Here is a 17,891-nt window from a genome sequence, read left to right as displayed (position 1 = left end):
GACAATTCAGACCATAATCTCGAGCTCATTTCTTTTCCTATGGAAAAATAAACATTAGCACTAACTCTCTCTCATTCATATATTGCTTATCTTCATCTTGAATTTTATGCCTCATTTTCTTGGCTAGATTACTATTAAGTTTTCTGATAAACACATTTGCATTGAACAGATCACTATAGCACTCATTGGTATGGTAGCATTTATCCTCCTTGTCCCTTATCTAAGCTTTGGTTCCCCAAGAAATGTGCAACATCCATAAAATCTCTATCTTCTCTTTTCTGTGTATACCAAACTTTGAAATGGTTGCAAGTAAATTATCAACATCCAAAACTGATTTTGAAAGGGTTAAAAAAGCAAGAAACTGGCATCACATCCAAATGGTAGTCATACTTTCTGGTCTCCTGCTACAGTTACAAGCTACCCCCTTTTTGCACAAGAAAGAGCATTCACAGAAAAAAACCAACCTCCTAGATTCTTATTTTTCCTCCAATTCTAACAGACAATCTTGGTAAATATCCTCCTACTATTCCAATCACACAATTTCTTCCTCCTGAAGGAAATCAGAAGGACTGTCCAAACTGGATATGAAGTCTCCTGGTCCTGATGGCATTTCTCCACTTATATACTGCCTTTTTGATTCTCTCCTGTTCTGCTGGTAACTATTATGCACTATGGATATTAACCTACATATGACCCTTTTCCAAAAACAACAAATTTCTACCATCAAATCACCACCCACTGCTATGGTATAACTGACCACAGACCCCCCCCCCCCACTTCCCTCCCAGGATGCACATAATCAGTGATGATAGATGAATCTTTATCCTCAAACTTTTAAACTCATCTTCATCAAATTCCTGCCATGTACCCTCAAGGGGTGTACAGAATATGATTAGTACATGAAAAATTTACTTCATTACTAACTTCCTATCTACAATTTTCTTCCAAATCAGTCTGTTACTTGTCAAGATTCCAACATTATCAGACCTTATATTGCTATCATCTAAGGCACTTTGTACAGTATCAATCCACCTATATCTTGGTTTTCCTGCCAACTTGGCATAGAACACTTGTTTTGCTAATCTTTCTTTGCCCCTTCTGTTTAACTGATCATACAATCTGAGATTAGCTCTGCTAATGCATTCCTGGATGCCGACAATGTCAAGTTCTTTCCTAATATTCTCGTTTTTAATATGATATTGCCATTGATGCCATCTGTTCACGCCTCTAATCTTTCTCAAGACTCTCATCTCTGTGGTCTCTAGTCTTAGGTCAAGTGTTTTACTTCTGACCAAGCTCTCAGATCCATAAGTTAAAACTGGTTTGAACGCTGTCTTGTATACAACTAATTTAGTGTTCCAACTAATTTCTCTCTTATTCCATATGAATTTATTCAATTGACTTCCTACCATACCAGCTTTGTTGATTCTGTTGTCTATTTCTATATTTAATTTACCATCTTCACTAAAAATCATGCCTAAGTAGCTGAAATGTTTTACTTGTTCCACAGGTTCTCCATTCACAATGCACTTGACATTTTCAATGATTCTGCCTATTTTCATTGTCTGTCTTTTTATTGCTGACCTTCATACCATATCTATTACAACAGTTATTCAATTTGGTCAGAGAATCTTGCAGACTTGTAGCGGATTTATTTAGAAGTATAACATCGTCCGCATAAAGCAAAGAGCTGGCATTAACATCTCCAATTCTGATATCATGTTTAATACCACTTTCCTTCATAATGTGATCCATATAGATAATGAATAACAGAGGAGATAATGTACAACCTTGTCTCACCAGATTTAACATTAAACCATCTTCCTGTACTTCCTTCAATTCTAACTGCTGACTTACAACTCAAATAAAGACTAAGTATTGCTTGATATAATGCCCCATTGACACCATATAACTGTAGCGTATTGAATAGCTTCTCTCTTGGCACCTTGTCATATGCCTTTTCCAGATCGACAAAACTTAAATACAGATCTTTGTTATATTCCCATGCTTTCTCAACTATTTGTCGTAAAGTGAAGATCTGATCCTGAGAACCCCTATTTGGCCTGGAAGAAAAGCTTGGTGAAGAACAAGCTGGATTCTTCACCAAGCTTTTCTTCCACAATTCTTCTCAACCGTTTCTTAAGTATGCTTGCATAAATCTTGCTAGGAATACTTGGTAGGGAAATACGTCTGTAATTCTCACATTCAGTTTTATTTCCCTTTTGATATATGGGTACTATTAGAGCTCTACTCCAATCATCAGGAATTCGTCCCTCTGTCCAGGCTTTCTGAACTATGCAGTGCAGCCACTGTAAGACTTTTATACCACCATACTTCAGCATTTCTGGTCGAATATCATCTACTCCTGCTGCCTTTCCACATTTCAAGCCTTCGATGGCTTTTTCTACTTCAAGTATAGATATGTATTCTGGACTGTATGCCTTTTAAGTGTTTTTTACCACTGCACTATCACTGCTTCTTTCATTTAGTAATTTTTCGAAGTACTTTTCATGTCACCTTTATCATCTCTAACTCCTTTTACAGCACTCTTTCCTCCATTTCTAAGCTTCTTCAACAACCTCCAGAATATTTTACTGCCTGCTTGATATTTATTTTCTATGTACTTGCCAAAGTCCTCCCATGACTTTTGTTTAGCTAGTTTTACACACTGTTTAGCTTTCTTACATTTGTCTCTGTATTCTCTAAGAGCACAAGCTGACTTATTTGCCAGGAACTTTTGATATGCTTTCTTCTTTTCCTTCACTGCTTCTTTAACTTCCTGTGTCCATCATGGAGTTCTGATTTTTCTATCCTTACCACATGCCTCTCTGGCTGAATCAATCAAGGTTTTCTTCAAGGCTTGCCACTGAATCTCCAAGGTTTGGTTGCTGTTTTCTTTTTTTCTTCAATAGTCTTTGTGTATTTTAGTCTACAGGTCACATCTGAGAACTGCTCAACTTTTATTCGCTTTAAAACTTTCTTACATGTTGTTTATTATTTTAACGGTATAATAGAACACAGAAACTAAGTAAATAATTAATTTATTAACTTGATGCTGATATTTTGCTGGTGTTATAACCAGCATCTTCAGAGCAGAAAAACACTGTTTGTCACAATACGCGAGACTAAAACAACATGGTGTACTTAAACAAAATTGTAGCAGCAACACAAAGACTAGAGTCCTGATTTTGGCGCCCTCTATCTGAAAAAAAAAAAAAAAAGAGCTATCATATATTACTAGAGTCCTAGAAAAGTGCTAGTTTTTTCTTAATATGACTGTCTCCCAGATCTTCGGCAAGTTAATACAGCCATATTTGTTGAGATTTGGAGTGTGTTTTAGGGCTTCTGTCACCTCTAAGAACAATCTCTCTGATTTATACGGGTTTCTGTGTGTACTTTTGTGTTTTTCCAGTTGATCCTGTGTGCAGGGGTATCCAGAGCATGGTCTGCTAGGCCCGACTTCCCATAATGATAATTCCGGACGTATCTTTTATGTTCGCTGATGCGGATGTTCACAGTTCTTCCTGTTTGACCATAGTAGGCTTGATTGCATGAGCAGGGTACCTGGTAGACTCCTGGATGTGATAGAGGAGGAATGCTGTCCTTGGGTGAGCGGATGAGGGTGGCTAATTTGCTACATGGTCTGAATGTAGTGCGTAGTTTATGTTTATTGAGAATTCTTGAGATCTTTTCGGATGTGCCTTTAATGTAAGGGATGGTGACTGTTTTGTTGTAGTTCTCTGTGGTGGATGGTGGGAGGGGTTTCTTAGGAGTGTTTAGTATTTTGTTTATTTTATGTGGATTGTAGCCATTGGCCAAGAAGGTGTGGCGTAAGTGAGTAAGTAAGAGTAAGAGCCTTGTCATTGGAACAGATTGCTCTCGCTCTATGGGTTAGCGTTTTTAATATGCCATATTGTTGAGAAGGATGATGGTGTGATTGTTTGTGTAAGTATCTGCCTGTATGTGTTGGTTTTCTAAAAACTGAAAATGATAAGGAACCATCTGGGAGACGTGTGATGAGTGTATCCAGGAAGGGCAGACAGTTGTTGGCTTCCAGTTCCATAGTAAAGTGGATTTTTGGATGTTGGCTATTTAAATGTGCTAAGAATGTTTTCAATGTCTCAGGGCCATGTGGCCAAATAGCAAGCACATCATCAACATAGCATAGCCAAAGTGTTGGTTTGAGAGTGGCTGTATTGATTGCTTGTTTTTCCAGGTGTTCTATGTAAAAGTTGGCTGGGGGGGGGGGGTGGAGCTCATGGCTGTACCATCAATTTGTTTGTATATTTTCCCTTTCCATGTGAAATATCCTGCATGTATTGTGAATTTGAATAGTTCAAATATATCTGGGGGGAAGTGTGACTTCAGTAGATTGAGGGTTTCTATTAGTGGTACATTTGTGAATAGTGAAGTGATGTCAAAGCTTACTATTAAGTCTGAGCTTTTTAGGGTAAGGTGTTGTAAGATGCTTTTTGCAAAAAGCATCTTACAACACCTTACCCAAAACACCTTACCCTTACTTTTTTTTTTTTTTTTCCAGATAGAGGGCACCAAAATCAGGACTCTAGTCTTTGTGTTGCTGCTACAATTTTGTTTAAGTACACCATGTTGTTTTAGTCTCGCGTATTGTGACAAACAGTGTTTTTGTGCTCTGAAGATGCTGGTTATAACAACAGCGAAATATCAGCATCAAGTTAATAAATTAATTATTTACTTAGTTTCTGTGTTCTATTATACCGTTAAAATAATAAACAACATGTTCGACGAACACATAAGTCTGTCCACACGTCAAACTTCTTACATGTTATTCTTTTCAATATGAAATTCAATTTTATCCTGCTCAAGACTAAATAGTGATCACTTCCAATTTCAAATCCTCTGTACACTCTGGTGTCCCTCACCAGGGAGAAGACATCGCTATCAACAATAACATAGCAATGAGACTTTTCTTATTCCTTGCTTCTTCTCTCCATGTGAATTTGTACACATTTTTATGTTGAAACGTGGTGTTAGTAATAACCAGTCAATGTCCTGAGCAGAAATCCAACAGGTATTTGCCATTATTATTAGCTTTGCTCTTTTCTCCAAATTTTCCCAAAATATTTTTGTATGTCTGAACAATTATTTCCTACTCTGCTATTTAGATCCCTAACAAAGACCAACTTTTCCTTTTTCATTGTGTCAGCTGCTTTCTCTAAAGCATCAAAAAATTCCTCCACTTCTATCTTAGTAGAACCTTCTGTGGGACCATAGGCACAAATAAGTCTCATTGTCCAGTTCCTCATTCTCATATTTGCTCACATCACTCTACTTGAGACTGTCTGCCATTCAAGAAGATTAGCCTCGTATTTAGTGTTGAATACTATGGCTACTCCTTCTTTTCCTTGATCTTTACTTTAAATCTAACCTGAACTTTAAAACTAATAATGGTATTTCAAGAGGCTCTATTCATTCACTGCCTTTTTCTTCTTTATATCAACTATTTTCTCTAATTTAAATGCAAATACAACAGTTTTGCTGATGACAGTACACTTCACTACTCTTATGCACTTAACAAACCTTGCACTATTTAAATATCCCCCATACAGAAATAGAAACTTCTGGATTCTTGAAGAAAATTGCTCAATCCTCATTTTTTGCACTTTTATTTCCGAGAACATCAGTAATTTCTGACAAGATTATGTTTCTTTTCTAGAGATAAATGCAAATAGTTGGCATAAACATATTTGCATATTCAGCATATAAAAAAATTTGCTTTTTCTTTAGTTCAAGGCATTACTTTACCTCTGAACAGCTGTCAACACTATAAATTGCAAATCTAGTACCTACTGAATACTGTTCTCATATTTAAGTGATGTCTGTAACAGTTCCCTAAGAATATCTGAATCAGTACAGAGAACAGCAATTAGATTAATGATCACTCCTCTTTTAGACATGTTTATTTTCTTCTGTTTGCCTTTTACACAAATACCATCACAGCTACTGTTTAGAATTGAAATCAGTAATTTCTCTCAATTCTAAATTTATTAACATATGTAGCAGCTATTCAAAACCAAATTCACGGAGCTTTTCTTTAGCTCTAACCATTCCTTTTATTTATTTTAAAAAAAAAGTGATGTGTATGTGGTAGTCAATAATACAGTTAAAATTATTTTTTTACCAATTTTTGTAAAGCTGACACTTTATGGTATTATACATGCTGCATTTTTGGTTTGCAGAACACAGTTATGCAATATTATCGATGTTTCTTCTTTTCATTAATTTTCCAAGTCAGACTCTCTCTCTCTCTCTTATCTGCTATTAGTGAGCTATGAAATATCGGTTTATTCTGACTTGTAAAAGCAAAGATTATAAGCATTTATACATATGGTCTATTTCTATATATATACTAATATATATATATAGTGCTGTTTTTTGCCATTTGTGTACCAGAACTGAAATATCCTGTACCTTGTATAAACTTTCATTTCCTGTTAACAGCCTATAGTTATTAGTAATTTCTTTAGGCTATATATGTTTTAAAGTATTCAAGGTACATAATTCATTATTAACTGACAGTCATTCTTCTGAATGCTGTTTTCATGCACTTCAGTTTCTTTGCTATTTATGTTTTGTATGCTTTCTATAACTTTTCCCCTATCATCTTCATATTCAAAATTTCATGTTTGTTCCAAACAAAAACTTCAGCATTTTTTCCCCCTTCTCTCACGTTTCATTTTTCTATTATTTATGCTTATAGATATAGTATGCATATGTACTTACTATTTTCCCCCTGTCAACTCAGATAATATGCATCATCACCTTGTATTATCAAAAGGAAAAAAATTCCTCAATTCTATGTATACATTGCAAAATTCCAAAAGTCTGCCTTCTAATTTTGAAGCTGCAGAATACTTCACAGACATCTTTCAAAAACTTGTTCTAGTCTTGCACTCAAAAATAAAACAAAAATCTCTTCCTGAGGCATGGGGAATCTGCAACTAGGCTGAGAAAATTCTTGGAGATGAAACATCTATTATAAGAAATAGTTTATTGTCATCTTGTGTCACAAGTGAAAGCACACATAAAAAAGGAAAATTGCCTTTCTGTTTCAGAATTGTTCTGCTAAGATGTACACAGTGGTAAGCACTATCATCTGTCATATATACATCATTCTAAATAATTAAATTCAATTCGTGACCATTTTCATATTATCAAGTTTTAGCAATACAATAATATATTAAAATAAAATATTTTAGAAGTGTCTGAACATTAAACTTCATTTAAAATTTTTTTTTTAATTTTATAATTCTAACATGGATGATCATTTAGAATAATCTGTTTTATATGAAGTCATCTTGAAGTGTTCCAGTTACTGCAGATTTTGGACACGTTTGATTTTTGCACGAGTAGAAACCTGTTTTAACTCTAAAAATTTCTTGAATGCCAATTACAGCATCTGAGGTACAGTACTATGGATGTTTAGAAATTTGCTGATGCTATCGGAGTATTCCCACCATCACTAGTTTAACTCCCATCAATGTTCTCCTTGGGTAAATGCTTCTACCTTCCTTGTTACCCACCTGGGTTTAAATTCGTTCACATGGTTCACATATCAGAAAGATGTTTAACGTACTGTGCTTAAAGTAAAGTGAGTTATTCACTGCCCAATAAGTTTAAACATAAGGAATGAACTCTGCTAATTCCAGTGACACTGTTTGCTCACCCCATCTTTCTTTCTTTCTGAAAAGTAACACAATAAGCTGCTTCTAGTGGCTTCATATAGACTATATAGACAGAAAATAATTTTAAAGCCAATTTGTTTCTACTGATATTCTTTGTAATAACATGATAAATACTTTCATTTCATCATTTAAAACATTACTGCAGAAGATTCTACACAATTACTGTAATGCAGAAGAATAAGGTACAGGAGATATACATTTGAATACAATAATAGCTCATTTAGTAGTAATTTACAGTGCAGTAATCAGTGCGTGGCAAAAGAGGTGCCCACCACAGGTGCAAAACAAAAAATAAAAATAAATAAATAGATATAAAAGTCCACTATTTTATATTGCATTTTTAAATTTCGGCAATACGCCGCTTTAGACACACAAATTCTGCAACACACTGCAACTCATTTTGATGGGGTTAATAGCAAGTATTTAACATATTGCATTTAGTAAAATTTAACTTGTTACATTTAAATTTTTCAAAATTTCTGTCATTTTTGGTTTAGGGAGGTGCAAGTTATACACTTGCCACAGGTGCTTCATATCCTCATTACTGTACTGGTAATTTATTGGTAAATGTTTCTTAATGCCACCGAATTCCCATCTGTTCAAGTAGTCTAATTTGAAGCCTTTTGAAAACTTGAGAAAAAAAATTTAATAGCTTTGAAAATACTTATCTTATTGATGTTAATTGTTTTGGCTTATGAAACAAAAATGTGCTCAGATAAATTATTAATAAAATACCTGAGGCAAATAAAACCCAGTGTCTAATAAAGCCAGTTTAAAAAAAATCACATTTACAGTAAGTTGCGCCAGTTTGGTTTCTTACACACACACACAGAGGACGCAATAAGCAATGGCAAATCAGTGGTGCCATGTTGTCTAGCGAGTGTATTGTGTCAGTTTGACCTAGACCTTTATGGGAAGCTGTTGTGTCTTCCCGTTTAATAATATTACACCGCAATAATTCATAAGTTTTAATTTAAAATATTGTTCTTTTCGCATTGTTTTTATATTTAAATTGTTCTTTCAACATTGTTTTATGATAAAAAATGTTTTAATTGATTTGAATTCATATTTTACGTGAAAATAGATGTGATCTAATCTAGTTTGCAGCAATTAATAAGGCCCAGTAAATTTGTTGATGGGCCTTATTAAACTGCTATAATTTATGATTTTATTTTTTGGTGACTGCTCAAAATAGTTACTTATTTTATTGCTAAAGGCCTCTGAAAATGTCAGAAGTTAAGAAGAAACGGATTCTTTGGACTGATGAAAGACTAAAAGCAGCTATGAAAGAGGACAAATATCATAACGTGCAGCATCAGAACGCTATGGAGTACCTAGAAGAACATTGAGGAACCATTTAAAGACAGAGAAGACAACGAGAAGATTAGGAAGAAATACTGTACTAACAAAAGAACAAGAGAAGACTTGGTAGAAAGAATAGTAAAGTTTGCTTAAATTGGCATCCCTTTAACTCCAAAAGCTATATATGCAGGGCAAACTTTTATATTTTGTGAACAAAATGAAATTAGGAATAACTTCAATAAAGAAAGTGGCCTTGCAGGAAAAGATTGGTTAAAGTTATTTTTAAAGAGAAACCCAACAATTTCTAAATGTAAAGCTCAATTTTTGAATCCTGCTCGAGCTGTAAGAACATGTCCTAATCCTCCATCTTGTGATTCAGATAACTCCGATGATGAGATTCCATTGGCAAATCTAAAAACAAAGAACTCTTTGAAGTCATCGTTTCAGGAGTTAATGCCAAAGCCAAATTATGCAGTTGGCAACACCACGAAGGTAAGTTAAATTATACGGGTCAGAGAGTGACCAAAGATCTTTTCAAAGAAAAGGATAGTAAGAAAGAGAAGGCTGCCACTAAAAAACAGGAAGAACCAAAAAAAATAAATAAGGGAACAAACAGAGTGTCAAAAGAGGGATGGTGTTGCCATGGATGCAGAGAAGAAAAGGTTGCTAATATGAGGCAATGCACATGGTGTCTTAAATGGTACCACGAAGAGTGTGTTGGTCTCACCAAAGAAGAATATGGTGTATTTGTATGCCCTTATGACTGTTCTTAAGCTAATAATTATGATTAAAATTAATAATACTTAAAAATAATTATATTATTTTTTAAATATTTAATTTTGTTCAAGGGCTTTATTAAACTACTATGGTTTAATAAAGTCCACACAAGGTGTTTTTTAAAGACTTGGTTAAAATATAAATTACTGTAAGAATTGTTCTTGTGTTTTTTTTAATTAGTGATAATACAAACTTTAATATGAACACTGTTGTAACAATTGTCTAACTTATTCAAATTTTAAATAAGGTGGACTTTATTTGCCTCATGTATCTTATTTAAGTTATTAAAATAAAAATTTTATTAATTCCAATATTGGAAGAAGAGTGAAAAAGTAAGGATTGCAAGTCAGCTGCCACACTATGATATAGGTAAGTAAAAAGAGGACAATGATCCCAAATGAATCTATGCATAGGTTATGTAGAAGACATGGTGTGGAGTTCATAGACATATGGACTGAATTCGATGAAGGGAAGGACTTATATGTTATGGTAATGGACTGCACTTAAATGGATTTGGAGTTGGGTTTGCAGAGAATGCTTTGGAATGTAGTGTGGAAGCACAGTCATGAAAGCCTAAACGTTTAGGGTGAATGCAAGCAAATATATGCAGTCACCCATGAAGCAAGTGTGATATTATCAAAAAATGAGAGATTCTGTCTCTCAAAGACCAAAATCAAATAGGGTAGTGAACACAAGCTATAAAAGTGGTTAGGGACCTAAGGGGATGCTACACTTTATGTATACCACTGCTAGAAGTATCAGGAATAAGGAGTTTTTGGCGTGTGTTGGTGCAACTTCAAAAAGTTATAGTCATTAGTGAGATATGCTGACAGGTTTTGTAGTTATAGGGATAGAATGTGAGGGGCATAATATTTTCAGGGAGGACTGAAAAAAATTCATCTGCTGATGATAGCAGACAAATTGCAGCCAAAAAGAGCAGATCAGAAACAAAGGTGTGTGGATAGCACTTCAATTAATCTTGAGATAGAGGCAATAGAACAAAATATATAGTGGGTGGTTGTTAATAGGCCAGGAAAGAGGGGAGAGGTGGATACAAGAGATGATATGGAAGATATGCATCTTAATAATTATGGGTACTTTAAGAGATCACATGAAATATCATGTGATGGAAGAGACTTAGGAGTTTGAGTGGTGGATCGGGGGGGGGGGGGGGGAGTGATCATGTTCTCTTGAGCATACGGAATTTTCAGTTGAGTATACATGGAACCATAGGCAGATGATTATGACAAGCTTAGGAGGAAACTTGAAAGTACTGTGGCATAAAAATCTACAGGGAAAGGATGTTAGCAGTGAAAAGATAAGCCAAGGAAGCAATATCAGACCATATACCCAAGGTCAGGAGGATAAATCAGAAATTAGATGGAAGAGTAGTATCATTATGCAGGAGCTAAAAAGGAGAAGAAATCAATTTCAGGGAACAGTTAAAAACAAGAGATATTCTCCTCCTTATATATTAAAGTGACTGCAAATGCCATTCTCCATCATACTAGTCAACTTATAAAAACAGTCATAATTTACAATTCTGAATCTTTGTAGAATTTCTTCTCTGTTAGTATATTATTAGTGTAGCTTTCGTGACACGTATGATCGGCACATTGCAAGTGCCGATCATACACGTCGATCTTTTGCCCATTATTGATTTGCAAAAATAAAATGTAAAGCATTTGAAATTGATGTACTAACTAAATTCTTATAGATTGTAATAATTTCAATCTTCTTTATTGAGGTTCACAATTATTAAATGTATGATATCTGTCATTTTTTGTGAAGACGCTTTTTGCTAATAACGGCAACATGCCAGCCATTACTACATAACATCTCGCTTGTCATTTAAATGAAGTGTGCATGCTCGCTGAGGAGATTAATGAGTGATTGACCGCTGACAGAGAGACAGTATTCGGCACCATGGTAATGGAGAAAACAAGTAGAGAGAGAGAGAGAGAGAGAGAATGGAAATTTAAGAAGAATGGCAACCAGAGAATTTTGTCCTTAGGAAATTTTTAAGAAAACATGACAGTTGAGAGAATATTAACAGAAGATTCCAAAAAGGAACTGTAGCATTGTGAATCTTTAAACTAGAAAAGTTGACTGTCAAAAAAGGTTTAGTAAATAAAAGAAGATATTTGAGTACATGTTCTAATTCACGGTTTGAAGAAATGCTGAATGGAAAGTTTTGTCTTCTGTCTAAAGAATGCCAGATCTATTTATTATTCTACTGAAAAAAAAAGCAACAGAATTGGTGAAATTTGAAACTGTAAAGTGGCTTAACATGGTGAACTCTACTTTAGATATGTTATTTATGAATAGCAAAAGAAAATTTCTTTTTCCTCTCTAGTAAAGAACTGATGATTTGGCATCATACTGAAATACACGAGGTAAGAATATTTATACTCCAGTGAGGCAGAAAAGATTATTGGAGGTGTATACTAAATGGGGAGATTAAAAAAAAAGGATCCCATGGAGAAGTAAATTTTATATTTTTGGAAAGGGCCTAACAAAGAAACTGAGTCAGATTAACATTTTGTTGTGAAAATTTGTTATGAAAACAAGGTGTTTAATCTAGACATGATTAAATATATGTTAAACAACCCAGTAATAAAATCTCTTAAAGTGTAGACTTATTTTGAAGCCTTGGATCCAATTAATTTTTTAGCTATTTATGTAATTTTATTTAAAATGCATATAATGTTTCAGTTTCATTAAATGTATATATTTTTTATTTAGTCCTGAGCCAATTTCCTGGATTCTAAAAGGAATGAAGTTAAAAGTCATTGTACCAGTTGGATTGAACTGTTGTGTAAATTACTTAACACTTGGTGTAAAAAACAATCTCTTTACAGAGATAAAAAATGATAAACTCTTCCCACAATAACTTGTATGACCAAATGAGCAGTTTATTATAGGAGCATGTTTAGTGTAGAGAATTCCTTTAGAACAGCATTAATGCTATGGATGTTCTGAAACTCAGTAATTTGTTATAGCAAGAAGAGTTCACTGTATCAATTCCAATTCAAAAGGCATTTTATTCACTCCAAAACTTTCTAAAGCATGGATCTTTAAAAAACCCATTATACCAAGAGCACTACAAAATTTTTCCTAACATATACATGCATTGAGCAAACAAAGTGAAACAAAATAGATCTCTATTTGTTTTTCTGAAAAATCCCAAATTCACAATTCTTATTTCACTTAATTAAGCAGATTAAAATAATGCCAACAGATTGGCAGATAAGCTGTTTACACATTAAAATTAGGTTAATCAAATAATGTAATCCAGGAACCTATTTTACCATCACCTAAAACCTAACAAATATAGTCATAACTGAATATTTAAATTATCAAAATATAAGTAATGAAAATAAATGAATTACCTCTGCATCCTGCTTTGCAAATTTCTCAAACATATTTCTGTATGTCTTACGTTCCTTTTCCAATTGCTGCTTCAATTTATTTCTGCAAACTACAATTTGATTTTGAGCAGCTTTATTTGCAGGATCAACTTGAAGTACTGCTTGAAAATCTTGCATAGCCAAATTATATTCATTTATAGAAAGGTGTGCCTAGTATTATAAAAAAATACAAACAAAAACTGTAGTTAACAGACTTAAGTTACTCTTAGGAATGCATTTATAATTTACATATCAGAAGTAATAATGAAGATAACGCTTTCGAGACTGACTAATACAGAGTTCTGTCTCATATGTGAAAAGGCATCGATAGATATGGAAATTGCACCAAGTTAACTAATGTACAACAAGAAATCAAAGAATATAATGATTAGCATGCAATATAGAAACTGCACTCTTAAAAGTAGAAAACAATATTCTTAAGAGTGACTTCCCAGGACTAGTTGAGGAGTGGCCACATATTACCCACATCACTTATCATGCCTTTACTTATCAAAAAAGCTCTAAAAGAACTTTTCAGTTCTAAAAAACTTCCCAAACCTCAACAAATTTGAGAAGCTTGCATTCTAAGAACATCAGCCCAACAGCCAAGACAACCCAATTTAGACCACTTTAGGACTCTAGGACTTACTTCAGTTGCCGCCTTCAGCCTCATTTTTTATTGCCTGCGTGCACATATCATAGTTTTGTGATCCCTGAAGATGGCAATGTAACATTGCTGAAATATAGGAAGATACTGATTAAAGCTTTTAAGTAATATTCTAGTATACATTTTCATTTCCTGAAAAATTAAAAGCTATGTATAACCAATGCATAAGTTTATCTACAAGAATTACGATCATCCATGGAGATTTGATCACACGCAAGGCAAGTCAACATGGCAAATTAAAGCTGAAGATTTCAAGATAACTAAATCGCACTAGCTTCGCTCTTGTATGGGAACAGACTGCCGCCACCCGTGTTCTCTTGGCTGACACCAACAAGGCTATTCGTGCATTAGAGGAAGAGCTTACCACCACACTGAACGACAACCTTTGAACAATCCTCTCCAATGTCTTGAGTGCTTCAATTTGAAAGTTTAAAAAAGAACTGAGCTTCCGAATCTCAATTACTGCTCAACACGGTAATAAACCTCTCCTCTTTTACCCTGAAGCACTCAGTGCACTTGGCCACAACTTTGCCTTAGCACTGAAAAAAATCTCCTCCTTATTCACCAATGTCCCACTCAAAAGATACCTTAGACCTCATCCAAGCCAAATTTCTTCCCGATATTTCAGTTCACCACGGAACATTCTACAAACAGATAGAGGGGACAGTCATTGGTTCTCCACTCTCTCTCTCTCTCTACCCTTGGCCAACTTCTTTATGGAGACCGTAGAAGAAAAATATTTAAATCTTTAAGCCCCACAAAAACCCATTGTTTGGCTACACTACATGGATGATGTGTTCGCTATTTGGCCACATGGCTTGGATACGCTCCATAACTTCTTAACATACTTAAACAATTTCCCTTTCCTAGACACCCTGGCTGATGGATACATTCACCAGATCACACCATTCCCCCCCCCCCTCAACAATATGGATTATAAAATCCATAGGCTATATAACAAGGAAAAATTAATCAGTTCGGATAACAATGCCCTAACTAGTGAACTTAACCATATCCTTAACATTTTCTTAGCCAATGGCTACAACCCCAAAAAATATTAAAACCAGCTAACCACAACCCCTCTACTTCCCCTTCATAACAGAGATTACTCTAAATGTATCATCATTCCTTATATCCAGGATACGTCCGAAAAGCTAACAAAAATCCTCAGAAAATATGACTTGCTACCTGTTACAAACCATATAAGAAACTGGTATCCCCCACCAAAGACCAGCCAATTCCCCTAGACCTACCTGGGTCCCTTGCAGCTATAAACTGTCCTACTATGGCCAAACAGGCAAGACAGCTAATATCAGGATATCCAAACACAAAGCCTACATCCAGTTTCACCAATACAGCCACTCAGGACTTGCTGACCATGCAATGGACACCCACCACAGAATACGCTGGAAGGAAGCCACTTTACTACACCGCAGCAAATATAAGTATGAAAGATTATTCATGGAATCAGCCTCAGCTCTAAAACAACTTACCAAACCTCAACAAATTTGAGTGCATGAGACTGCCCCAAATTTGGGAATCTTTCATTCTAAGTACATTAGCCCAATAGCCAAGACAACCCAATTTAGTTCACTAGGAGGCACTTTTAGACTCTAGGACCTACTTTAGTTGCCTGTTTTGTGATCCATGAAGCCTTAATATTCTAGTATACATTGTCATTTCCTGAAAAATTAAAAGCTAAATCAGGATTTCTGGATTCACAACTTCTTAGCCTACTCACAGCACTAATGCATGGACAGGTTTACAACTTATCACCCACCAGAGGGAAATAAAAAGATACTGTATATTCTAAGATATAACAGGCTCCAAGAAATGCTGTCCTATTAAGTCTTAAGTAAGTCTTTGCTAGCAAAATAGCAAAGTATATAACAATAGGGAGGAAAACAAGCTATACCCGTCCTACAAAAGAACAGTTTGTGATAGTGTTATTTCACTCACATGAAACTACTTGCTTGTGGAACCCACAATTACTTACTGGACTTAAATAAGATCTCTACCATCTTCCTTTTGGGTATTAAGCCTAATACAGTAGAGATCTTCTCCTCTGCCTTTCCAAACAGCATGCAATAGAACGCAGATTTGTAACATCAGCAAAATGGAACATGTTAGAAACATGGAACTTTTATGCCTGATCTCTTTCTTAGAAAGAGATCAGGCATCAAAGATGTGGTAACTGCAGTATATGAAAGCAAGATGAGATGGGCAGGTCTCATAGCCAAACTCAGGGATAACAGATGGACATATAGAATACTCAACTGGCAACCAAGAATAAAGAGAAAACCAGGAAGACACCTACAAGATGGGAAGATCCACTAGTGAAATCTATGGGTATAACATGGAAGAGAGAGGCTCAAGATCAAGATCGTTGGAGGCATCTTTGTGACCTGCACTCATGGAGAAATCCTGAGTGAAACACAGGCCATCAAGGTAATGCAAAATTTTAACTACTCTACATAAATAAGTAGAATATTCAAAAGCATTTATATATGTTTTAAGTTTTAAATAAATAAATAAATATATATATATATATATATTACAGACATTTTGCTTTGCTGCAAAAGCAAGCTCCCTTCTCTTCCCCAGTAGAAAAATGTTCAGGAAGCCTCACAAATGACATAACATTTCACATCATTTAAATAACATCTGTTAGCAATAAATAAATATTATATTAAAGAATTATCATATGGGGTGCTTAACGGTCAAAGCTGTATAACTGAGAGGAGACCTCCAGATAGGCTTTAAAGGAATGTGGAGAACCGACCAGGGATTCTGACCTAATGTCCAATCCTCACCTTCTCGTGGTGCACCCTGTAGGGTATCTACTTGAAGAAAAAATAAGAACAGGAACCAAACCTTGGAGATTTAGTGGCAAGCCTTGAAGAAAACCCCAATTGATTCAGCCAGAGAGGCATGTGGTGAGGTTGTCTGCAAGGATAGAAAAATCAGGACTCTATGGTGGACACAGGAAGTTAAAGAGGCAGTGAAGGAAAAGAAGAAATCATATCAAAAGTTCCTGGCAAATAAGTCAACTTTTGCTCTTAGAGAATACAGAGACAAATGTAAGAAAGCAAAACATTGTGTAAAACTAGCTAAACAAAAAGTCATGGGAGGACTTTCGCAAGAACATAGAAAATAAATATCAAGAAGGTGGTAAGATATTCTGGAGGTTGTTGAAGAAGCTTAGAAATGGAAGAAAGAATGCTGTAAAAGGAGTTAGAGATGATAAAGGTGACATGAAAACAGGAGAAAAAAAGATATCCTTGAGGTATGCAGTAATTACTTTGAAAAATTGCTACATGAAACAAGCAGTGATAGCACAGTGGTAAAAAACAATCAACAGGCATACAGTAAGGAATACATATCCATACTTGAAGTAGAAAAAGCCATCAAAGGCTTGAAATGTGAAAAGGCAGCAGGAGTAGATGATATTCGACCAGAAATGCTGAAGTATGGTGGTATAAAAGTCTTACAGTGGCTGCACTGCATAGTTCAGAAAGCCTGGACAGAGGGACGAATTCCCGATGATTGGAGTAGAGCTCTAATAGTGCCCATTATAAAAAAGGGAAATAAAACTGAATATGAGAATTACAGAGGTATTTCCCTACTGAGTGTTCCTGGCAAGTTCTATGCACGTATACTTGAGAAACGGTTGAGAAGAATTGTGGAAGAAAAGCTTGGTGAAGAACAAGCTGGATTCAGGCAGGCTAAATAGAGGCTGTCAGGATCAGATCTTCACTTTATGACAAATAGTCAAGAAAGCATGGGAATATAACAAAGATCTGTATTTAAGTTTTGTCGATCTGGAAAAGGCATATGACAAGGTGCCAAGAGAGAAGCTATTCAATAAGCTACAGTTATATGGTGTCAATGGGGGCATTATATTAAGCAATACTTAGTCTGTATTTGAGTTGTAAGTCAGCAGTTAGAATTGAAGGAAGTACAGGAAGATGGTTTAATGTTAAATCTGGTGTGAGACAAGGTTGTACATTA

At 35.0% G+C, this 17,891-nt stretch overlaps 1 protein-coding gene across 1 annotated transcript in view; it reads right to left on the bottom strand.

Annotated features, from left to right (window-relative positions):
- The window catches only part of Fkbp59 (FK506-binding protein 59kD), a 63,303-nt gene that overhangs the window by 3,049 nt on the left and 42,363 nt on the right, over positions 1 to 17,891 (bottom strand). Inside the window, exon 6 of the mRNA XM_090393691.1 lies at positions 13,196 to 13,384. Coding sequence (XP_090249817.1) covers positions 13,196 to 13,384 — 189 coding nt within the window. The remainder of the gene's footprint in view (positions 1 to 13,195; positions 13,385 to 17,891) is intronic.

This window comes from Typopeltis vanoorti, chromosome 6 (genome assembly GCF_054136105.1).
Source record: "Typopeltis vanoorti isolate ZY-2024b chromosome 6, IOZ_Tvanoo_1.0, whole genome shotgun sequence".
Lineage (NCBI taxonomy): Eukaryota > Metazoa > Arthropoda > Arachnida > Uropygi > Thelyphonidae > Typopeltis > Typopeltis vanoorti.
This window is presented reverse-complemented; position numbering and strand designations above follow the sequence as displayed.